The 26,235-nt window shown below is 40.4% G+C and overlaps 1 protein-coding gene across 2 annotated transcripts; it reads right to left on the bottom strand.

The window, feature by feature from the left end:
- Positions 1-2,719: 2,719 nt before the first annotated feature.
- LOC112222267 (MAP kinase-activated protein kinase 2) lies at positions 2,720-26,215 on the bottom strand. Of its 2 annotated transcripts, none has more exons than XM_024385010.2 (10): positions 25,351-26,215; positions 7,111-7,250; positions 6,966-7,030; positions 6,761-6,840; positions 6,530-6,656; positions 6,264-6,339; positions 6,029-6,153; positions 5,755-5,840; positions 4,508-4,585; positions 2,720-4,264 (listed from the first exon to the last, which is right to left on the bottom strand). In XM_024385010.2, exons 1-10 carry the CDS (start codon positions 25,591-25,593, stop codon positions 4,121-4,123), a joined length of 1,164 nt encoding a protein of 387 aa, XP_024240778.1. In that variant the 5' UTR covers positions 25,594-26,215; the 3' UTR covers positions 2,720-4,120. The 2 variants fall into 2 exon arrangements, with proteins under 2 accessions (XP_024240778.1, XP_024240777.1); XM_024385009.2 differs by having other exon boundaries at positions 4,508-4,588; positions 25,351-26,214.
- Positions 26,216-26,235: the final 20 nt, after the last annotated feature.

Below are 26,235 nucleotides of genomic sequence, written 5' to 3' on the forward strand. Positions count from 1 at the left end.
CACTTCACTTGTAATTACCATTGTCTGTTATCACAAACACAATGCCCTTCCATTGAATGGAGTATGAACATGACAAGAGCAATGGATGAATATTGGGTCTACCTGGATATTGCCAGGGCACTATCCAGGTAGACAGGGCACTATGGACTTACAGTATCATTGTAAGAATAACTCTACTAGTGAGGTCAGTAATATGGGCTTACTTGGAAACAACCTCAAACTACAAACAACCTCAGGTCTAAATCCATGACTTAATTTGTTTTTTGTAGATTAAAATGGCCGGTATATCTCCAAGTGTCTGCATCTAAACCACAACCTCTGTGATAGGGTGCTGGTACCACATACGGTGCTGGCACCACTGATTGTGCCTGAGGTAGACTTGATAATTGGTCTCTCTGTGTGTAGTGAAGATTGGCTAGGGTTGTGAACAACATGACACCAAGCAGAAAGAATGCAAAGTGTTTCCTGTTTCAGTGTCTTGGTCCTTGAAGTTGAACACACTGACTATGATTTGGCATGAATATAACCAGCAGTAGGAGCCATCTGTGTCATGGTTTAATAGGGCCATACCTACTACCTCAGGTGCTTAGGTTTCAAACAGGTACATGAAAAATAGGCTGTATATAATGCTACGTTCATAACCAAGTGAGAAGGTGGTATTTACCACATATGACTGGGAAAAATCCAGTTGAACGGCCCTCCAACAGGTAATTACTAGTGGGAAACTCGTCTATCATCCCTCAGCTCTGACGTCTCCCACATGCTGAGCTCTGACGTCACCTACTAGGGAAATTACCTCGATAACAGCATTTTAGGCAGTGAAATGCAACAAAACATTATAAAAGGTAATCTATACTAAACAAAAATATAAACAACATGCACACATTCAAAAAAATTGACTCAGTTACAGTTCATAGAAGGACATCAGTGAATTTAAATACATTCATTAGGCCCTGATCTATGGACTTCACATGACTGGGAATACAGATATGCATCTGTTGGTCACAGATACCTTAAAGTTGATCAGGCTGTTGATTGGGACCTGTGGAATGTTGTCCCACTCCTCTTCAATGGCTGTGCGAAGTTGCTGGATATTTGCGGGAACTGGAACACTGTCGTACAAGCCAGAGCATCCCAAACATGCAGCATGGGTGACATGTCTGGTGAGTATGCAGGCCATGGAAGAACTATGACCCTCACACCCCAAATGCACAATTGAGAGCATCCTGTCGGGCTGTCTCACCACCCGGTACAGCAACTGCACCGCCCACAACCGCAAGGCCCTCCAGAGGGTGGTGCGGTCTGTCTGTCCTCCAGGACACCTACAGCACCCAATGTCACAGGAAGGTCAAAAAGATCATCAAGGACATCAACAACCCGAGCCACGGCCTTTTCACCCTGTTATCCAGAAGGCGAGGTCAGTATAGGTGCAACAAAGCTGGGACTGAGAGACTGAAAAACATCTTCTATCTCAAGGCCATCAGACTGTTAAATAGCCGGCTACCACCCAGTTACTCAACCCTGCACCTTAGAGGCTGCTGCCCTATATACATAGACATGGAATCACTGGCCATTTTAATAATGGAACACTAGTCACTTTAATAATGTTTACATACTGCTTTTCGCATCTCATATGTATATAATGTATTCTATTCTACTGTATTTTAGTCAATGCCATTCCATATCAGAGATAATGGTTTTTCATAAACTTTGCACAGTGAGTAGTGAGATCACCGCGACGAAGTGAGATCAGAGAGCATGTCAGCCGGCCGGAACCGCCCATTTCGAGCAATCTCTATAAATGATGGGTTAAGAAAAAACGCACATTAGACCAGAAAGATGTGAAGCTGTAGCTGAACATTTAAAGTGATTTGAACGGAGTTAGTTGTTACATGATTAATTTAAATCGGGTAACAATTAAACATTGCTATCTAATTAACTGTCTCCAGATTAATGTTAAAGTCAAGTCACGACAGTGAACATTCCTGCAGTCAGCAATTGCACGCTCCCTCAACTTGAGACGTTGTGTGAAAAAAAAAACACATATTTTAGAGTGGCTTTTTGTCCCCAGCACAAGGTACACCTGTGTAATGATCATGCTGTCTAATCAGCTTTTTGATATTCCACTTGTCAGGTGGATGGATTATCTTGGCAAAGGAGAAAATGCTCATTAACAGACAGAAACAAATTTGTGCACAACATCTGAGAGAAAAAAGCTTTTAGTGCATATGGAAAAATTTTGGGATCTTTTATTTCAGCTCATGAAAAATGGGACCAACACTTACATGGTGTGTCTGTATTTTTGTTCAGTATATTAATGTGGTTTTTGAACACTAATTTGTTTACAAGCATGGCAGCTGTACTTTTAGTTATGGTTGGCCATTATCCAATCAACGTTTCTCAATAGGTTCTGAAAAAGATCTGTGATTGGTCAAAGTACCATTTAGTGGTAAAAATATCAGAATTGAGCTGCCCGTGTAACCGTCGCCTTAGAACCCTGCATTACATCACAAAATCATCCGCTCCAAGTCACGCATATATCAGAGGTTGACTGTACGAGGTTGAATGCTTGTCTTTCCATCTCCATGACAGCAGAGGGTGGTAAAGGGCTGTACAAACAGGAGAATGTCTTACATTGCCACAGTATGACATCAAGGCTACTTTAGGATTCTGGCACACCACCAGTCACATACCAATCAACACTTTCGAGAGTACAAGCGACTTTGTACGAGTTTTAATCCACAGTAAAAGACAGCCAGGACATTAGTAGAGCAGTTTGCGACTAGATGTGCTACATTTCATATGTGTACCGCCATACCCCCATGCATTACAATGGTGCCCTTACCCTCAGTGTTCCCCATCGCCTACCACAGCAGAAACCCTGAACAACACTATTGCGGATGTGTGGAAACTGATAGTTAGTGACACTGATGTTGTTGAGTTCATTAGTGAGAATTCTCTGATAAGATATTCAAAAGAGTGCAATCAGCATTAGTCTGTGACTTTCATCAGAAGTGACGTGGGCTACACCATCTATGGGCTTTTGTGAGCTCATTCTATGGGGTGGATATTGGATAGCAATGTCCCTGTGCTACTGTCTACCACAAGGTGGCTTGAATATTCCCTCACTGTCATCACATTGGGAAAAATCCAAATTTGAGACTAGTGCACAGACCTTGAATGTGTGTCAATCACGCATAACATCAATGGGAGGTGTGTGAAAATTTAGGCTACGTGCACAGGTCTCAAGTAAGGATTCGGCCCAATGTCCTCAAGGCACACAGTCTTCCTTTCTAAACAGGCAGTCCACTTTTAATGGTGGTGGTTATAGCTCTGGCTACAGGTGTGTTGGCTAAGAAATCAAACCCAACCAACAATGAAAACCCATTAAATTTCAGTCATACAATTCAAAAGTCCAATCTAAAACAAAGCAAAGAGTTCATGGCAAACAAAAAGTCCCACACAACAAATAGAAAATGAATACCGTTGGTGTGAATAAGTATATACAACGAATGACAACTAAAGCAATAAACTAAAATACATACAATTGAACAAACAGAAAACATTGCATCCCCCATTGTGAAGAGTTAACTAATGTGGCCCTTCAGTGCACAGGTAGTGTTTCCAGTGCATAGCAGAAGAAAAAAAATTAGACATAGCCATGTCCTTAAAGCAGGGGTAACCACAGTATAACTGGATGTTTCCATGGTCTCTAAGCTACTTACCCACGACAGTATCATCATGAGAACCATGTGGCCAATACTGGGGGGAATCAACATTGAAGAACACAGAACAGAACAGAACAGAGATGGGTCAGATACTGAATTAGTTACAGTGCTGTCGGCTCGCATATAGTGATCAACAACAAAACCCACTGCCTCACAGATACCATGTGATAAACATCTGATCTCTTTGCAGGAAAAAAAAAAGTTATTTACCTTGAATGGCAATGTTTAAAAAAAACAATTAAGGGGGTAAAACAATGAGAATAAAACTGATAAAAATTAAGTTAAAAATTAAAATGGAAACAATTTTTCTTGAGATTCTGACTTTCACCCCTTAACAATCTCTGTTTGTACTATTAGCTCTCTTTCGCCGCATGAGTGTGTGTGTGTGTGTTTCACAGGCCCGGTGTTTCAGTGAGGGCTTTGTTTGCCTTCATTCTTCTCTTCATCAGCAGCGGATTGGTCGAGTCCTTGATGGTCTTGATTTTGATTTGCTCATAGTCCACTCTCATGGTTGCTAAGGCACTTGTCATTTCCTCCTAGTAACAAAAATAAAAACACTATTAGCATATCACAGAAACAATTTCAAATCATGTGTAAAGCACAGATAAAATCCAAAGAAGCAAATACGCAATTGTGTAGAGTGTTTGCTTCTATGTTGTACAGTCTAGAGTAGGATATTATTGTGCTCAATCAGCATGGAAGAGCCGTGTGGATCCAAGTCAGACGCAGAAAGAACACTATCAAATCACTACAGTGCCAGTGTCTGTGCATGTGTTCACCTTGACCTCCTCCCAGACGTCCTGCTCCTCCTGCAGCACACGGCTGGTGTGGAGAGGGGTTTGAGGGACCTCCATAGACTGCTGCAGGAAGACCAGCATGGGTTAGCATTAGCACATAGCTTTAGAGAACACATTGTGTCAAACCAAGGCATGTTAATATAGGAGCAAACTGGAAATGTGAAAAGTATTCAGAAACTCTTGGAGGCTACTTGATAAGTAGCGCTCCCGAGTGGCACAGCGGTCTAAGGCATTGCATCTCAGTACTAGAGGCGTCACTACAGACCACGGTTCGTGATTGGGAGTCCGATAGGGCGGCGCACAATTGGCCCAGCGTCACCCGGCCCACCCCGGGTTTACTATTAAATAAAGATACCTTAATAGAAAATTACCCAAGTAAAAGTCACCCAGTAAAATACTACTTGAGTAAAAGTATTTGGTTTAGAATATACTTAAGTATCAAAAGTAATAAAGTATAAATAATTTCAAATTACTTATATTAAGAAAACCAGACGGCACTATTCTTGTTTTTTAAATTTATGTACGGATAGTCAGGGGCACACTCCATCACTCAGACATATTTACAAATAAGTATTTGTGTTTAGTGAGTCCTCCAGATCAGAGGCAGTAGGGATGACCAGGGATGTTCTCTTGATAAGTGTGTGAATTGGACCATTTTCTTGTCCTGCTAAGTAAGCATTCAACATGTCATGAGTACTTTTGGGTGTCAGGGAAAATGTATGGAGTAAAAAGTACATTATTTTCTTTAGGAATGTTGTGAAGTTGTCAAAAAGATCAATTGTAAAGTAAAGATACTGCAAAAAAACTACAGTATTTTAAAGTTTTTTTAAACTTAAATACTTTACTCCACTGCAAACCAGGCAGCACCATTTATTTATTTATAGATAGCCAAGGGCACACTAACGTAATTTACAAGCGAAGCATGTGTTTAGTGAGTCCGAAAGATCAGAGGCATTGAAATAAAATGTACACTATTTTTCTAAATAAAATAATGAAGTAAAAGTTGTCAAAAATATAAATAGTGAAGTACAGATATCACAAAAAAGAACTTCAGTAGTACTTAAAAATATTTTTCCTCCACAGTGTATTGATTCTGTACATATTCTTAAAATAATAACCTTGTACTATTACATTGTGATCAAAACACACTGCAGCAACAGTTGCTCAATGGGTGTACCACCTAGCCCAAAGGGTATATTAGGGGGAACACAGAGGGGTGCTGTGCTTACATTGATCCAGGGGTGGTTCATAAACTCTGTGATGCTCATCCTCTGGGTGGGCTCAGTCTTCAGCAGGTGGCGGATCAGCTGCTTGGCTGGGAGAGAGAAAACTCAGGAAATCAGAGTTACAACTATTGTAAGCAATTCATTCGGAATTAAAAATGCACCTATCCAGTGTATGTGAAATCAAAATGTATATTGTTTTTATACTTAATTCCCATCAATGTCATGACATTCATTTTGAATTTGGCCCATATAAATACCCCTGGCTTCTTTTTATTACCTTCTTCAGACACGTCAGACCACTCTGGGTTTGGGAACTCGTACTGTCCGTTCCTGATGCGTCTCTTCATCCCTGGGGAGATGGCCAGGCCGTGGTTGGAGTAGAAGGGAGGATATCCACACAGCCTGGGGAGATAGGCGGAGAGGAACATTCACACAAACCAAACCATGCTACGTCCTGTAAATGCTGCTATTGGGAATTGATTCATCCTGTCAAACTATTTTGTATCACTTACAGAATATACATGATGACGCCCAGAGACCACATATCACAGGATTTGTCGTACTTCTCTGGACCAAGAACCTCAGGAGCTAAGGTAAAGGAGGGAGAAAAACCAAAAGACTAAATAATTCCAAGCATTATATTTAAAGAACATAGTAAATTAATGGCATTGAGATCTTCATGAATAATTACACCAACAAGATTTAGGGTGTATTATAAACCACAGAGACAGTAAGCATGTTGAACAGCAAGCATGCAGACCGAGGGGCATGCCCTTACCAACATAATAGGGGGTGTAGCATGGCGTTGCCAGGGAGTTGAGTGTGGTGATTTCTTTTGCAAACCCAAAATCGGTGAGTTTGAGGAGGGCGTCTGGCCTTTTGGAGGTGTACAACAGATTCTCTGGCTGAGAGATGAGATAATAGCATTACATTTTTTGACTAAACATGTACATAAAATTTGTTCTGCCTGAAGGCATGTACAGTATAATTCTGTTCAGACAGGCTTTACCTTGATGTCTCTGTGAGCAATATCAATGGCATGCAGGTACTGGATGGCTTCACCTATACTCTTCATAATGTCAGAGGCCTCTAGATAGGGGGTGGGAGAGAGGAGAAAGAGTTCAAGGCGTAACTGAGCGAGTGAAAAGTTGAATACCAGTGGAGTGAAGGGAGACATTCAAACGGTCCAAAAATTTGGAAAAATATGCCTTTACCTCTTTCTGTGAATGCCTGGTTCCCTCGGTCTTGAATATGGCTAAACAGCTCACCGCCATCCATGCTAAAAGATAGAAAAAACATTGAATAACATAGGCTAAAAGGATGTGTGTGTGTGTGTGTGCGCGCGCATGTGTGACCTACCACTCCATGACGATGAGCAGGCATTTTCTGCCCTGGTAGAGGTTCTCATAGACATCCATGATGCGTACGATGTGAGAGCAGGGCGACGCCCTCCAGTGCAGCTCTACCTCCCGACGAGCCTTCGCACAATCCTGCAGCATCTGGAGAGAAAGGAGATGAGAGAAGGGTGAGGATGGATTCAGAGGTTACAACTCATCTTCATGGCTTCTTTCTCATCACCACTGATTATAACAGAATGTAGGCGTTCTACATAAAAGTGAAAGCAATATGACAGACAGTCAGAATTACCGAGCATCAGAAGGGGATTTTTAGGCCTGAACTAATAACCAACAATGACGCAAGCTTGTGGTAAACCACACAGAGCCGAGCTGCTGACATCTTTCAAAAAAGGTTACGTAGTCTAGATTTCTCCTCAACCAGTGACAAGTGTACAATTTCCTCAACTACTGAGGATGCATCATGTCAGGGGTCTCAAACTTTCAGTGTATAACTTGTCACCTTTGTTTCTAAATGAGAAACAACGCAGTGGCTTTTCCGCAATCAGTCATCAGTTTACTACGAGTTTAGAGAAGACCTCAAACAATGACGGAACAAAAGCCTTCCAGAGGTAGTCACTTCCCTGACTCTGCCTTTCAGATCTGATTACGGCAGCCTCAGACATCATAATAACATTTCCCTTCTTCCCAGATGCTACTGCTCCGGAGGCAGCATTACGCAACTGTTACGAATCCCTTTTGGCCCGACAGTCTAGGGGGGATGGTAATGAGACCCGTAACATAACTCATGCAAATTATTATTGTGACAAAGTAAAAGTGTGAACGAAATAACCATGACAACAGAAATCTACCGTCAAACTCCAGGTTTATTTATAAACACACGGTAATGGGGGGAAGCAGGAAAAGGGGCTGAGCTGGACCCAAGGAAAGAAACAATATACAAAAACACCCCTAAGCTAGACTAGCCTACTTTAACAACAGCTAACTAACCAAAAATACAGTGGGTGGTCCGCCCAGTTCTAACTAGTGTATTTAACAAAGTTCACCTACGGGTAGTGTATGCCCATGGGCGACTTGTCTTGGTTTCCCCCTTTTCCCACCAGCAACAAACAAACACCATAACCAAAAACAATACTCACAGGTGATGATAAAGTGCTATGGAGGTGCTCAAACAAAAGAGAGGTTAAGACACAAAGCGAGAGTGAAACACAGAGACCTACAGACATGGCATTTACAGAGAGATTGAGCTCCAGAGCAAACAAATGATGGGGTTTTTAAACCATGGGGAAGGAACTGTGATAGGGTAGGAAATAGGAGGAGGGGTGTCTTTTGATTGATGATTGATTGATTGTTGACTGATTGGGGAGTGATGATTTTCACCTGTGAGGGGAGAAGGAGAGAAAAGAAACACACACACAGGATACACACACACACACACAGGATAACTGTATCCGTAACAGCAACCTAAAGACTTTACTTACAACTTTGGATTGCAAGAACAATACCATATGAAACACCAAGCTGGTGAATAAGGTAAAGGCTTAACCCTCGCCGTGCCTGCTGCGACAGGCTAGTAAACAAAACACACATTGGTAAACACTTTACAGTCAGATGCATTAATCAAAGAGAATCTTGGATTTGGCATCAATTCTCCAACGTGTTCTTCCTCCAGATTAAGCTGGCTGTAAACTATATTACTTTAAGTGGATAACGTCCACTAGCCTGTGTCACATCCTGAGACTTGAACAGTGTAGAGGCCAGTTAATAGTGACGTGTAGTAGAGCAGTTTCATGGTAGGGAAAGGCTTCAGGAACACACACAGAGACAGACTGACATTTAAAAGTATAACTGACAGTGTTTAAGCAACATGAAATGTTAATCAAATCTTCTCATATACACCCTCAGGGCTTCTAAGCTAACATATGGAATTGTTTTAAGATGGTCATACCTTGGGCTGTGGCATTCACAAAATTTAATCAGTCGGTGATTGTCAAGCAAATAACGGTCTGTCTCACGGTAACTGACTGTTAATGAACATAAACACATTAAGCTTCATCAGTGGCTTGTGTGTAAGCCAGTAGAAGACCTTTGGAACATCTACATTTTAAAAGTCTAATACAGCCATGTTATATAGCCTACACCTACACAATAAATTCATTGCTCATTTTAGACAGGTCTAAAGAAGCAAGTTATGAAGAAAATGTATATTTCAGAAGAACATAATTGCATACTCTGAGTTGTCCTTATGTTAGGTCCTGATCTGGCTACGCCAAATGGCTGTGTGCTGCACAATTTTAGCAGAGAAAATTTGCTTAGAATTCAGTTGCATTACATTGAACAAAACTGAATCAAATATAAAGGATATTTTCTCCAAACGATTTGAGGATGTGCGCACATGCGGCTATTCTGTGAAATAGGTATTCCTCTTTATGCTTAATTTAGAATGATTAATGTAACTTTAGTTGTTCTACAAATGTTGGGCTACATGTTGATTTTTTATACATTGTAAGGCTGTATGATGAGACTAATGACGATTTGAAAAGTTGCTTGAAAAGCATGTTTTTTTGTGCAGGTTTTACACTCTATATCAGTCACTCATTCACAATTTCACAAGCACTTGATAATGCCTAGAATCTCACAGCCGCATCCCCTTTGTGTGGCTGTAATGCACCCTAATTTAATTATTTTTTTAAATACATGCCTTTTGCGGCCAGCGGCCATTGTGCCCTTCTCTCTGAGTGCTGCACGCTCCATCACATGATCGGGTCTTTCTAACAGGCTACAAGTGAAGGCAGACACATCGGGAACGCAACTACGTGTTCTTATCCAATTCCGAGGTGCATATTGAAGATATTGGGGGGAAAAAACTGTCCACATTTACTTTGTCAGCGAACAAGATGAGTAGGCCTAACGAATAGCAAAAACACTAGCTTAATTCATTCCACTATCCCCCATAGTACAAAGGTCGACCTATTCTATTCTGTCTGAGAAATAAATATTCCAAACATAGTCTGGGACAGTTGCGGAATGCGATAGAGGTTGTATTAATTTGGGAAGTATCATAAAAAAATAAAACTTTTTTACACAATGTGGCTAACGCAACAGATCAAAACGTTTAGCTTCAAATGTCTTCACATTATACGCGCAGCAATACACACATGGTAGTTGGCTATAAGCGCGAATGTTCCATTAGCAGAAAACAATTATCAAATGTGACCGCAAATGCAATTCGGCATGTAATGCCTTTTATAATGAAACGGTGTGTTTTTGTGGTAAAAATTATCTTTCCCAAAATTGAAACTCACGCGCTGCTTATTTAGGCCAGTTATGCTCTACACCCCTGTAAAGCGGATTAATGTACTTAATTTTAAGAAGTTATTTGGCCACTTTGTATCACTAAAGCTTATTAAAACATATAGGCCTATGGGCTTGCTACATGAGGTGTGTGACTATGACTAGAAAAAGTCACAAAAAATGCATTGTTTCTTATGCTGGGCCTCATTCACAAGTAATATATAAGTTAAGGGTGACAATATTAGCCTATCAGACTATTCTTGATTTTAAGCTCGTCTTTACATATACAAAAAAAAAAAAAGTGAAATTTGTTTTGATTTAGAATGGACCATTATCATGCACCTCTATCGAAACGGGCAGCGGAAATGTCATTATGCACTTAATAGCGAATGGAGGACACTTTTCCCTGTGATTTATTTTCATGCCAGCCAGCCAGGTAGGCTATACTCCAGTTGTAAATTAGAAATTCGCTTAACATTAGGAAAGTAAGAGAAATAAATATAGAATGCCTAGTCTATAGAAAGTTGATCCCCCCTCTTTTTAGTAGAGGCCATCCCTCTGTTCTCTCGCACAATTACATAGACTATTGAAATATTGCGCAACATGAGCCCTCATGAAGTGTTTGATTAGATTTTCGTAATATTTGCATTGATGTCAGGGACAATATGATTAGAGGGACAATAGCAGTGGGGTAAAATACTTAAGTAGTACTTTAAAGTATTTTTACTTAAGTCGTTTTTGGGGGGTATCTGTACTTTACCATTTATATTTTTCACAACTTCTACTTCACTACATTCCTAAAGAAAATAAATGTACTTTTTACTTTTTTTTCCCTGACACCCAAAAGTACTAGCTACATTTTGACAGGAAAATGGTCCAATTCATACACTTATCAAGAGAACATACCTGGTCATCCCTACGGCATCTGATCTGGCGGACACACTAACCACAAATGAGTCGTTTGTAAATTATGTCTGAGTGCTGGAGTGTGACACGGGTTATCCGTAAACAATAATTTAAAATAATAAAAAAATGGTGCCATATGTTTTGCTTAATATAACAAATTTGAAATGTATACTTTTACTATTGATATATTTTGATGCTTAAGTATATTTAAAACCAAATACTTTTAGATATTTACTCAAGTAGTATTTTACTGGGTGACTTTCAAGAGTCATTTTCAATTAAGTTTACTTTTACTCAAGTATGACAATTGAGTACTTTTTCCACCACTGGACAATAGAGTGCTGAGTACCAGGCAGTTAGTAGCCTACCAAACTTACTAATGACCATCAACAGCAGCAGAGCTTGGAGAAGCCTAATTACCATGACTAAACGGTCACACGGAATTTGACTGCCTTCATGACCGCAGGTGTGGTGGTAATACGGTCACACCAACAGACCTAGTCAAGCTACCATTGTGGGCTAAGGGTTAAACACGGCAATAAATAAAATAATGTCTTATCCAAGACCTGAGTCTATGCAGAGCGGTGTGCCATAGCCAATCAGAGATACAGTAGGCCTTTATGCAAATAAGCAATTGCCACACAGGCCTGCCATCAGTCACTTTGAAATGGACTGTGTGTACAGGCAGTAGCAACAGCGCAACTTTAGCTCAAAGGCATTCGTGAAAAGCCACAAAATTCACCCGAATGGATTTCTGCAAATACCACAGGAGTCCCCTTACATTTGGGAACTTTACAGTCCTATTGATCAAACCACCATGAAAAAGGTTGGCTCGCTCTCCCTCAGGTACGCACATCAACATCAACTAATGCAAGCCAGAGCGAGATGAGTCAAACTAACGAGTGAACATTAGACAAACCCTCTCAATCTTTTCAGCTAGTTGGCTGTCAAAATTGTACTGATAAACAATAGCGTAGCCTAATCTTCCTTATGCAGCTTGCCTGGCAATGCATGCTTGTCCCGCCAATGCATGCTTGTCCCAAACCATGTTTTGACAACAATGTGAACTTGCCTGCTCGCCCATTTGATTGATACCAAATACATTGGATTGACAACCAAAGTTATTTTTTATAAATTTCCTCCAGTGTGTCAGTAGGCTCGGGGATAGAAGAACAGGAATAATGAAGGTCATTTAAATGTAGTTAGGCCGTGACTGGCCTCACACTCCAGTAAAGTAGATGGTGGGGTATGATCCCAGCATTCCTCACAGTGGCAGTCAAGCACCCAAGCTAACTGGCTAAAGTTGTCTAGATACTTCCAGACAAAGGAGAGAACACCTCACTGACCATTTCTCATCCTAGCAGAGCTGGTTAGGCTGCTAACATGTTACTAACTCGCAACACTGGCTGAATATGACCAAATGGATAGCAGTCGTTCAAGTGCAGCATAGCTAGCAAAGCGATTCACATTTCTTGCTAGCAAACCAAATGATACCTGCATCTCTAGCTGTAGCCACCGAAAAACAATATGAGTGGAAAAAGTGGGTCACTCACCCAGTCCTCCAATGACATGACATCCTCCCAACAGCTAGCTAGCCAACGTTAGCAAGCTAAAAACACAGCCTAAGTAAATAGCTACACAAATAGATATGCTAGCCTATTAATCATGTTATCACTGCCCTTGCTAATTTGATTGTATTGACATTCACAGCCTTCGTTAAATTCCTCTGTTTTTCTGACAAACAGTGCATCCCAAATGGGTGGAGGCAGCAAACAATGTACCAGTCCAGCTGTGATTTACAACCTGATATAACCTATTTTTAAAAACCTCTTGTAAAAAGTTGGTTTAGCAGCATAAGCTGGGAATTTGAGGTCATGGACAATTATGATTGTCTTTCATATTTGCTATGTACTTAAAACACTGTCAGTTCCACTTTAAGGCTCTTCTGGAATGTAAGACCAACACTATTCTCCTCAATAAAGTATTGTATGAATGTGGGATTATCCAGTAGCTTTGACTCCAGTAACTTTTCCAACAGTCTTGAAGGAGTTCCCACATATGCTGAGCACTTGTCGGCTTCTTTCCCTTCACTCTGCGGTCCAACTCATCCCAAACCATCTCAATTGGGTTGAGGCCGGGTGATTGTGGAGGCCAGGTCATCTGATGCAGCACTCCATCACTCTCCTTGGTCAAATAGCCCTTACACAGCCTGGAGGTGGGTTGGGTCATTGTCCTGTTGAAAACAAATGACAGTGGGACTAAGCACAAACCAGATGGGATGGTGTATTACTGCAGAATGCTGAGGTAGCCATGCTGGTTAAGTGTGCCTTTAATTCTAAATTATTCACTGACAGTGTCACCACCACACCTCCTCCTCCATGCTTCATGGTGGGAACCACATATGCAGAGATCATCCATTCACCTACTCTGCGTCTCACAACGACACAGCGGTTGGAACCAAAAACCTCAAATTTGTACTCCAGACCAAAAGGACAGATTTCCACCGGTCTAATGTCCATTGCTCATGTTTCTTGGCCCAAGCAAGTATCTTCTTATTGGTGTCCTTTAGTAGTGGTTTCTTTGCAGCAATTCGACCATGAAGGCCTCATTCATTAAAAGTAATGATGGACTGCCGTTTCTCTTTACTTATTTGAACTGTTCTTGACATAATATGGATGTGGTCTTTTACCAAATAGGGCAATTTGGTAAAAGCATTAAGGAAAGAATTTGCACAAATGTACTTTTAACAAGGCACACCTGTTAATTGAAATGCATTCCAAGTGACTACCTAATGAAGCTGGTTGAGATAATGCCAAGAGTGTGGAAAGCTGTCAAAGGCAAAGGGTGGCTACTTTGAAGAATCCAATATATTTAGAGTTGTTTAACAATTTCTTGGTTACTACATTATCTCATGTATTATTTCATAGTTGTGATGTCTTCACTATTATGCTACAATGTAGAAAATAAAGAAAAACCCTGGAATGAGTAAGTGTCTGAATTTGACTAGAACTGTATATAAAATTAAATGTAATGGTGGCCCTTGCGTGCACTTCCAGTAATACCGTATACCCGGTTTGATACAGAAACAGTATGAGTTATGAAAATCTGGATACCACCAAACCCTAATTTGTAGCCTACCCACTTGCACATCAACAAACAAGAGTCACTCCCTGACGTCATTCAGTATCCCTGGGAGGAGGGGGCTCTGTACAGCTGGCACTGTCATTCCCTCAGCATAACACACACCAACCACGCGTATGTACCCACACACGTCAGACATGTTTATGGGCCACCTGAGCCTTGCAATGAGAACTACGCAAAGCGCAGAATAAATCAGCCCATTGAGAGAAGCAGGAGAAATTCACTCAAGAGTTTTCCCTGTTAGTTAACACTATCAATGTTTCCCTTCACAGTGTCAATTGTGATCGAATCAATGCAATATTAGCCACTTTCAACAAAACATACCGAAACAAACTATGCAAGAGATGTTGTTGTCGGCAGAAGGCATAGGAGTAGGATTCTATTGCACACAATTCAGCCTATACTCTACACAGACGGCATAGCCAATCAGAGCTGCAGTAGGCTTATATGCAAATAGACCATTGCCATATATGGATCTGTGCCATTAACTTTTTTTTGTGGCCTGTTTACAGCAGTGGTCCTACAAATTGCACAAAATGTGCTCATTTCTAGACATCTTTGAAAAGCGAGTCAGGTAAAGATCTGGTTTGTCAGGGGCAGTGTTGTATTTTGAGACAGCCTTGAATAAGCTAAGTAGCCAATAGACAGAGGGGTAGCATAATGTGTCTGATTCTGTTTATTATATTTTGTAAAGTGGTTTCATGCAAACCAAACATGTTGAGTCACCTTGTCTGAAGGACAAGAGGATAAACAGGTTAATGTCAAGCCTGCATGTTTTTTTTTTTCAAATGTCTCATGGAATGTTTATTTTACCTTTATTTAACTAGGCAAGTCAGTTAATAAAGAACAAATTCTTATTTTCAATGACGGCCTAGAAACAGTGGGTTAACTGCCTGTTCAGGGGCAGAACGACAGATTTGTACCTTGTCAGCTCAGGGATTTGAACAAGCAACATTTCAGTTACTAGTCCAACGCTCTAACCACTAGGCTCCCTGCCGCCCCATGTAGGCCTACATTAAACACACATTGGCTGCTGCTGTAGGCTGAATGATAGAACAGCTACTGCCATGTTAAAATGATATGGGATGCATTTTCGCCACAGTTTTTTATGGTAGGCCACTCTGGTAGGCCTACACTATGATCAAATAGCCACAGTAGTCTACTTGGTCACTTAAAACTAACTTGAAGCAGGAACAGCCTCAATGTTCAGTCATTTGAAAGAGTTAAAAAAAAAAAAAAAAAAAAAAAAAAAAATCAGCAAGACAACTCAAAGGAGAAATCCCTTAAAATCGGCAAGATGATGGAATTCATTGCCCTTGACAATCAACCGTTCTCTGTCGTCGCTGAAGTTGGCTTTCGTGACTGGTCGAGCACCGGTACACACTACCAAGTGCCCTATTTTTCAGTTGTTTCCCTACCAGAGTTACACAGTAATAGCGTCACTGCTATTAGCGTCACAACATACTATGGAATGCCATTTGGGTCTAAAAAAGATACACGTCAAATAAAACTATTTGATAAATAAGTTAAATAAGCCTTTAACTTGACACATCAAATAACAGTTCTATTATAGAATGTTGTGTGTGCAGAATTTGCACGTGCAGGCCAGGCGCCACCACTACTATCAGTAGCACTGTCAAAGCTGTACAAAAAAAGTCTGCAAACAAGCAAAGACCGGCCACGAAGGATGTGTTTACAATACCGCGCTGGTAATAAAGCAATATTTGTTTGACCACAACTTCTGGGGTAGCTAGCTAGCTTTAGCTTGATACCTAGCTAGCACAAATACAACCAGTCTGAAAACAATGACCAGTAGAAACTCCAGTCATTTTCATTATTCTTAGCAATGATTTAGGAATCCTTGTGAGTAAGTATTAGCTAGGTAGTGACTTGTTGTTCAATTACTGAAATTGAACTTAAGTTCATGAAAATAAATAGCTAGCCAGCTACTTAACCCTGTTGCCCAAAGCTAACGTTATAAGCAGCCAGCTAGCTTCATCTGGCTAGTGAGGCTCGGACCAGACTGGGTTGTGAAGCTAGCCACAATAAGGATTAGGCACAATAATGGTATTTGCGATTGCCTTCAAAATAAAAGTCCCCCTTGTAACCTTCTGCGGCACTTTCAAATTGGTGGAATCATGCCATATTTAGACTAGATAATGTTACACAAGGTTGGAACATGAAGCAATGAAATGGGGTATCAGTCTACTCGGTGACACCTACAGAACACAACTGAAGAGTTTACGCAAATATTAGCATTGTATCTCATATCACAGGACTGTGAACATGTGAAATCACCTCCCCAGTCACCATATTTGGGGGGGTGTATGGACATTCATATTGCACTGTACAGCTTTACCTAAGGATTGGGGATCAATGAAATGGGTTATCAGTCTACTCAATATTTTATTCCCCCCCCAACATCCTCCCCAGGAGTTATCAGACCCCAAAGTGTTCAATACACATAGGTTGAAAATAAATGTAGCTCAACGCCGTTGTTTCAGAGTCCCGCAATAAGAGCTACGATGCTAATGTTTTCTGGATGTCACTGAGTAGACTCATTCCTATGGATTGTGGATGAATGACATTGGGGTAAGGCTGTGAAATAAGTATGCCCCAATGCAATTCTAAAGTATAATACATCCAGTGTGATTTCAACATTGTCAACTTAACAAAATTGTCTTTTGTTGATTTTATATCACATTCCAACCTTATTTAGCATGATCTATTCAATTATGGCAAAACTATACTATTTGTATTAATTTGCATCACTGTCAATTACATACTTTTATTTTGAAGGCTAACCGCAAAGTCCACCATTGTGGATAGCTTCATATAGATGGTTCGACCACTATTAATGAAATAAGAACTGTCTTATAAATTAGGGTTATTTTAGATGATACCTAGCTATAGCTACTGAAACAGATGTTTTGCATCCATGAGCTAGCTAGCTTCTTTTTATTTATTTTTAAATGACCAGCAGTGTAGGTGTGCAAGACAACTTTACCAGCATCATAGCATACGTATCGATGAATCATTGTGACATATGAACTACGAGTGAGTGTAATCAATGTGTAATAACTACGTTAAAAAATGTATGAACACATTAAATTATTATGTGACGTGCAGTCATTCAGGTCCTGATTGGTCAACAAGCTTATTTGACATGTCAAATAGTGTTATTTGTAGAGGTCAACCGATTAAATCGGAATGGACGATTAATTAGGGCCGATTTCATGTTTTCATAACAATCGGTAATCTGCATTTTTGGACACCGATCATGGCCAATTACATTGCACTCCACGAGAAGACTGCGTGGCAGGCTGACTACCTGTTATGCGAGTGCAGCAAGGAGCCAAGGTAAGGTGCTAGCTAGCATTAAACGTATCTTATTAAAAAACAATCTTAACATAATCACTAGTTAAGTACACATGGTTGATGATATTACTAGTTTATATAGCTTGTCCTGCGTTGCATATAATCAATGCGGTGCCTGTTAATTTATCATCGAATCACAGCCTACGTCCCCAAACGGGTGATGATTTATTTAACAAGCTCAATCGCGAAAAAAGCACTGTTGTTGCACCAATGTGTACCTAACCATAAACATCAACGCCTTTCTTAAAATCAATAGAAGTATATATTTTTAAACCTGCATATTGCCTGCTAACATGAATTTCTTTTAACTAGGAAAATTGTGTCACTTCTCTTGCGTTCTGTGCAACAGAGTCAGGGTATATGCAGCAGTTTGGGCTGCCTGGCTCATTGAACATGTGTGAAAACTTCCTCCTAACAAAAATTTCCTCCTAACAAAGACAGCCAACTTCGCCAAACGGGGGATGATTTAACAAAAGCACAATCATTGCACGAATGTACCTAACCATAAACATCAATGCCTTTCTTAAAATCAATACACAGAAGTATATTTTTTAAAACCTGCATATATAGTTAAGAAATTCATGTTCGCAGGCAATATTAAACTAGGGAAATTGTGTCACTCCTCTTGCGTTCATTGCACGCAGAGTCAGGGTATATGCAACAGGTTGGGCCGTCTGGCTCGCTGCGAACTAATTTGCTAATTCAATGACATAACATTGAAGGTTGTGCTATATAACAGCAATATTTAGACTTATGGATGCCACCCGTTAGATAAAATACGGAACGGTTCCGTATTTCACTGAAATAAATGTTTCGTTTTTGAAATGATAGGTCATTAATATGGTCAAATCTGGAAACTAAGGCTCGTATTTCTGTGTGTTATTATAATTATGTCTATGATTTGATAGAGCAGTCTGACTGAGCGGTGGTAGGCAGCAGCAGGCTCGTAAGCATTCATTCAAACAGCACTTTACTGTGTTTGCAAGCAGCTCTTCCCAATGTTTATGACTTCAAGCCTATCAACTCCCGAGATTAGGCTGGCAATACTAAAGTACCTATTAGAACATCCAATAGTCAAAAGGTATATGAAATACAAATGGTATAGAGAAATAGTCCTATAACAAAACGCCAACCTAAATCTTCTTACCTGGGAATGTTGAAGACTCATGTTAAAAGGAACCACCAGCTTTCATATGTTCTCATGTTCTGAGCAAGGAACTTAAACATTAGCTTTTTTACATGGCACATATTGCACTTTTACTTTCTCCTCCAACACTTTGTTTTTGCATTATTTAAACCAAATTGAACATGTTTCATTATTTATTTGAGACTAAATAGATTTTATTGATGCATTATATTAAGTTAAAATAAGTGTTCATTCAGTATTGTTGTGATTGTCATTATTATATATACACACACACACACACACTTATATTTTGAAAAATTGTCATTATTATATATACACACACACATATATTTTTTTAAATTGTCAGATTAAATCAGTATCGGCTTTTTTTGGTCCTCCAGTAAATCGGTATAGGCATTGAAAAATCATAAATCGGTCAACCTCTAGTTATTTGACGTGTATAGTTTTTGACACGCAAACGGCGTTCTATAGAAATCCTGGTTGAGAATGAAACGACTGAACAAATGAACAACGAAACAGCACAGCAAGTGAATGAATTATGTTTTGTTTTACTGGTAATGGAGATATATGTAAATGCCAACAAAATAACTCTTTGGTCAGTGTGGTGTGAGTAAACTTTATTTAACTATGCAAGTCAGTTAAGAACACATTCTTATTTACAATGACGGCCTACCCCGGCCAAACCCAGACGACGCTGGGCCAATTATGCGCCGCCCTATGGGACTCCAGACCACGCACGGCCTGATGTGATACAGCCTGGATTTGAACCAGGGACTGTAGTGACACCTCTTGCACTGAGATGCAATGACTTGACCGCTTTGTCCATGAGTGTGTGCGTTAACTATTTAACTGTACTAGAACGCTTAAAAAGGTCACAAAATTTAAAAAAAAATGGTTATATCGGTATTGTTTTTTTTGGCAAAGAAAATAATCAGACATCGATATCGGTCAAAAATGTCATGTTGGTGCATCACTAGCCACAACATCTATATTTTTTTAGATGTCGTGACCAATGTTCCGCCCAAATAATTTTTGGCACCGACCAAATTTCAGGTCTACTGAATATATATTTTTATTTATTTATTTTTTAATAAGTGGAGACCACTACCAGCCCAGTCAGTTTTAATCGTAAGATTCAGTATTCAGCTATACCGGTTAGCTGAATTCATACAGGCAAAAACAGGAAGGAGTCTCTTCCCTCTTCACAGACAGCCTAGCCATTGACAGAGATACGGGAAGAATCTTCCCTCCATATACCGACAGGCATTTGCAGACAGGGAAGAATCTGGTCTGCTTACACAACAGCCCCTGAAAGGACACTGTCGGGAAGGGCAATGTTGTTCCATTTCCAGCACAGAATCTCTGACACACATATATACACACACACACAGCAGGCGATTCATACAGTACTATGCTCAAGAGACCACTTGATAATCAGAGGCTAAAGCACGTACAGATCTGAGGCTAGGCTAGTAGGCAAACACCTATCCAAAGAGGGAAAGGCCATCTAAAATGGTGGTTCGTCATTCCAGGGAGGTCTCTCCTCTGGTTTGCCCGTCTCAGGACACCTGCCCAATAAACACGTGTCTGCGTGGAGCATGGTGCTGTACAAATCCAGACCGAATAATCCTCCAGTCATCTCTGGACTCTTGCGCCAGGCTACTTTTAGAGCTCAGACACACCGGAAGGACCGTCAAAATGTTTGCAGTACTCTGTACCTCTGTACAGAGTGTCGGCAGTCGATGTCTTTTGTGTTCACACAGCAAAGACCTTGAAGTTGTCAGCCAAAGCACTGTTAAAATACTTCAAACCAAGTGGCAGTAGCATTATTTGGCAATGGATGTCTGTGTTGCTTTAGGGTCTAGTTCCCTCAAACTCAACTCTGGACCTTGAAGCCAGTTCCTCAGCCTTTCTTCATTGTTCTCCTCTAAAATCCAGGACCGATTTAGAACTGGGACAGGTTGATTTAATTATCAGATAGAACAGAAAACCATTGGGATCCAGTCCTCGTAGGGTACGAGTTGAATACCCCTGGTCTAGTCAATGTTTGCTAGCTAGCTGATATATAACAAGCTAGCGAGATCACAAAGAAACAATTATATTCAATATCCATAATCACATACAGCCCATATATACATTTTTGCTAACGTTAGCATGATTCGCTAGCTGTTGTGCTAGCTAGGTAAAGACAATGCATTGACTCTTGGCCACCAGCTACAGGCAGCTACTTCATGGAAACAAATCTATTGTGATTTAATTATGTTACTAGCTACCGTGGCCAGATAGCTAGCTTGGTAAAGCATTGAGTGTTGTGTGCATTGTGCTGCACTTACCACCCAATTCATTTCATAAGTAGTGTGTGTCACTACCGTGCTCAGTTAGCAAGCTAACATTAGCAAGCTAACATTAGCTAGTTAATAAACAAACATGATAAAAAAAAATAATTCAAGGACAAAACTCCTTAGACATAAAAGATGTAAAGTACTGCTCTAGATTTTTTTGCAGCTTTACTGTTTTAGTTAGAACAATGCTGTCAGCTCCCCCACGCGGAGATTCACGCCCTCTGATTGGCTCAAAATCAAGTTATTGGCCACTGCTGAGCATTGTGAATCCACAAGTAAAAACAGCAGGTTCGTCGGTACACAGCAGGTACATCTTTTGTTCTAGCAAAAGAAGGCCTCCTACTGTGATGCACCTACCAACAGTCAGATTCTCAGGTTGTTTTATGCTTTAGACATCGGCTTTTTCTCCACCAGCTAATAGTATTAGGACGGGCCAAGCAGGGAAGAAGAGACAGCAGGGATGGGGTTACTAATAGCAAACCTTTCAGCTTCAGATCGTAGAATAACTTGACTTTGAGCGACTAAACGCACCAATTCCGCATGTTCTCTCTGTTGCTCTTTAAAGAAAAACAAGATTTCAATCTGGGGGGGTTCGATGTGGCAGTTAATGGTGTTAGTCCACCCATGAGACATAGGAACAAAGCCAGTATCACTTCCTCAAAATCATCAGAATGAATCTAAGATACCTAAAAAATGCATTTGAAAAAGTAATTAATTGACATTTTTGCAGAGGTTTTAGTCACTCAATTTTACATCAAGTAAGTGCACAATGCTGCTGGGCTGGTCTGTCCTACTGTCTGTGCGTTCTGCGGCAGGATTGTATAGAGCAAAATCACCGCAGCTGTGTATCCTGGTGTTAGTGGGCAAGTGAGCATTGTCAAAATCAAAACCCAACCCTGAAGTAACTCATGACAAAACTAAATTTTGAATGAAACTGACCAAAATTATGCTATTTACTTCATAGTCAATTTTGACACTAGAATAAATGTCTAATATCGATGCCACATAGGCCGTTTTTGATCAGAAAAGTTGTTTATTGCTTTAAGTTGCACTTTAAGGTAGAGTAAGAACAAAGCAGTGGCCAATTACTCAAATGTTGTAAAGGGAACATGTGCTCTTCTCTCTATCCCCATTAGGCCTAATAGTATTAGCCTGGCCCGGGCAGTGGAGGAAAGGATGTAGACTAAGCCTAAAAGCAAAGCGCTCATCCTCAAGACTTTGGACGCAGTAGAAAAGGAAGGATTTGAGAGGTCACAACTATTCAGAGGTTCATGATCTTGAGTCTTTATTCAAATATATAAATCTTTAGCCTTATATAGACTATATGGGAAAGGAAGAATGACATCTGTTCTTGTGCAATTCCTCCTAAAGGCAATTTGTAAAATACAACACTGAATGAAGCCCTTCTACAGCATACCAGCTTAAGGGGCCTGACAGTGAAAGCGCTGGTCACAATTAGAGCTGGGGGGGATAAACCGAAAATGAACGGCAACAACCACTTATCGTGAGCATTACTAGAGAAATGTGAAGTTCGAAATAAGCTTGCTAATATAGGTTATTGTTAATGGGACAATTGATGGCTATAAACTAGTAGTATAAAAGGTTTTTTTTTAAGTTAAAAGTATCGTTATTAATTCTGTCAATTTATTGCGATATGGATTTCTGTCCATATCACTGAGCTATAGTCACAATACAACATTACAAGCTGATCGATAAACCCATATACCAGAGGTGTCAAACTCATTCCACAGAGGGCCAAGAGCAGGTTTTCGCTCCTCCCTTGCACCTGACAGATGAATTAAGATCACAAATTAGTAAGAACTCCCCATACCTGGTTGTCTAGGGCTTAATTGAAATGGAAAAACCTACAGACACTTTTATTTTTTCAATTTAACTAGGTAAGTCAGTTAAGAACAATTTCTTATTTACAATGACGGCCTACGCTGGGCCAATTGCGCGCCGCCCTATGGGACTGCCAATCACAGCCTGGATGTGATACAAGCTGGATACTAGGCCCTCCATAGAATGAGTTTGACACCGCTGCCATATACACATCTGACACCTCATCTCCACTGCAAAGTCAAGCTGTGCTCAGCATCACAATGCCACCAACCCCAGTTGCCCAATCAGAGCAGGAGGAGGGGGATACATGCATCAGGGCTGACCAATAGATCCCAGAGGAGCAGACTGAGGAAATATCTGGGGAAGTTATCAATTTTCAATTATCTCTGCCTGAAGGCTAACACTGGGGCTCAGCAGGCAGAAACACTGCCCTGAGGGGCAATGCAAGCACATAAGACTGTGTCTGTGAGATGAGGAGTGTGTGAGGTGAATGGAGAGAGGTGTCAGGATGCTGCCATTGTTTAGGGCTGATCTGGGAAACCTAGAAATCAGCATGGGACATCTGTTTGTTTCAAGTCTGTCAATGATCTAGAGACTATTTTAGGGTTGACAAAGAACAATGCACTGAAGTGAACAAATGAGTGGCATATGAATTTCAGAAATAACAGTTATACATTTTTTGAAAAACATTGGCCTTTTACAGCAAATTTTCCTGGGAACCTGTTATATAAGCTGATAGCACAAAAGAAACGGATGAGTTTTATTCCGAAACATATTTTCACAAACAATGGATTATTCGTGACTCATTGAATATGAAGGTTGCTGAATATGCCTGTACCTGAAGCCCAGCCTACTACATCAATAATGTCAGGGAAAAGACACAGAATTACTATTTAACTGTGTTATATAAATAGGCCGACAGATCAATGATGTGTTAGACACAATGTACTTCCATTTTTCAGAGTATTTAATAAACAATGACAGATTTCCTCTGCTGCACAGTCTCTATGTCATTCATATTTTTTTGTTGTACTCCCTTTTCTGTAGAAGTTACTGCTAGTTAATAGGATAAGTCAAATAATGGCAGCAGAAGACCTTTTGTTAGTTTCCGTATCTGCTTCAGGGTAGACAAGAGGCCAGAGCTATTTGGGGACCAGAATGACAGCTGCGGTATGACGATCACGAACACCAGCAAAGAAAAGCCTGGTTGAAAGCAATGTTGACACTAAACAACAGCACCAACTAGGCCTAAATACAGACATTCAAATAGGATCAGAAAGTTTTCCCCATTTTAAAGTGAGAGGAGAGGCTGACCTTAATGTAATCAAGAGCAATGATTTGCTCTATCAGCCATCCTGATGGTCGGATATGAATCATAGGATTTCTAGTGTAGAGTCAGGGCCTCAGGAAGTGGCACCCACAAGAGATTAACTAGGCCTCAGAGGTACTCTGGTCTGCTCTCTTGTGAGCAGTATAGGAGTAAACAGATTTTCTTTCTCACTCAAATGGAATTGAAAACTTGAACACAATAAAATGTGAATGTACTCACTGAAAACGTCAGTGCAACAGACCTATTACACTTCATCTAGGTAAAAAAAAAACATCTAGGCTTAGGCTATATCACATTGATAAAGAAAAGGAGAGCTGCACACCCTAGGAGCTCAGATGCAATAAATTTATAACCAACCTTGACAGGGTCGAAATGTTGGTTATAAAATGATTGCATCAGAGCTCCTAGAGTGTGCAGCTCTCCTTTGCTTTTTCAAATATTATACTCCGCTAGCCAGCGCCGCTGGCTAAACAGGTGTGCGTTTCTCTCGCCTTCAGATAGATCAATCACATTGATAACATTATATGGTAACAAAGTTGCAAGTGACACTCGTGAACTTATTCAACTGCCACTCTGGAAATGGAATAAGGTGGTGCATTGTGTGCTTTGAAAAGCGTGGGTATGTTTTGAAGAATTCCTAAGCATTTTTTCTGTCCAAATGAAAGACCTTTTGCAGAATGGCAGTACAATACCATAATTGGTCATTCATAAGTGGGATGGGGGGAAAAAAAATCATACTCGATTGAGTTCTCAAATATGCACGGCTATAAAAGCCCCATTCTTTAAAAATATATTCTTTCACTTGGACGTTTTACGTTTTAGTATACGTTCTCAAAATCACAAGAATGCACAAAACACATTTACCTTCAAAGCGTATTTATCTCCACTTCCTTTTTGGAATATCTCCAATACTTTCCCATTTATGCCCATGCCAAGGACTTGACTTGTAACTTTGTAGTCGTCAGTTATGGCATTCTTTTTTATCTGAAGAGGGTTGTGGGGTTTGACGAAAAACGGAGGAAAGGGGGCAGAGTTCAGATTTGGCGCTTGCTGTTGTTGCTGGTTCGGAAAGGCCGGTTGGTTCTGGTTCTGAGCGTTCGATAACATTGTTCTGATTTGAGAGAGCGGGTTCACTTATAACAATTCCAATTTTACCGCAGGGAAATCCTCAGTTAAAAATAGTGGTTTCCTAATGCTAGCTACCTGCTGGTATGTGGTCGAACTCGCATGCTAACGTTAGCTAGTTATACAATCACAGTGCCAACTTCCAGTCGAGACTCAAGTGGCCTTAAAATAACTTTAGTTAGATTACTATCTAACACGCTTATTGGTTAAGCTACTTGCTCATGAACCGTCCCTTAATATTCAAAGTTATCTCGCGACAAAGCTAACGCTCCGAAGCTTCTAAATTCATTCGTTTCGACACTCTACCACCTGCATTGAAGTGAAGTCACCACCAGAAATAGGAGGAGCTTTTTTTCGTTAAGCATCCGCTTTCCGTTCTTTGAACATGTGTTTATCTTGTCCAGTATTGGTGGCCTTCCTATATTTTCAAGGTAGCTCCCACTGACTAAAATCTTCAGACTTCAGTATCGAACGTCTCAGTCGACACGACTTTCAGGTTGTATCTTGTTTGTTTTCCCCACTCTCGCTACCGTCATGTCATAATGACCTCACAAGTTTAACTCGCTCGAGACTCGAATCTCCGGAAGATCTCAATTTCTACCTACTTGCGCCTTCTCTCCGCGT

This window comes from Oncorhynchus tshawytscha, linkage group LG22 (genome assembly GCF_018296145.1).
Source record: "Oncorhynchus tshawytscha isolate Ot180627B linkage group LG22, Otsh_v2.0, whole genome shotgun sequence".
In the NCBI taxonomy this organism is placed as follows: Eukaryota; Metazoa; Chordata; class Actinopteri; order Salmoniformes; family Salmonidae; genus Oncorhynchus; species Oncorhynchus tshawytscha.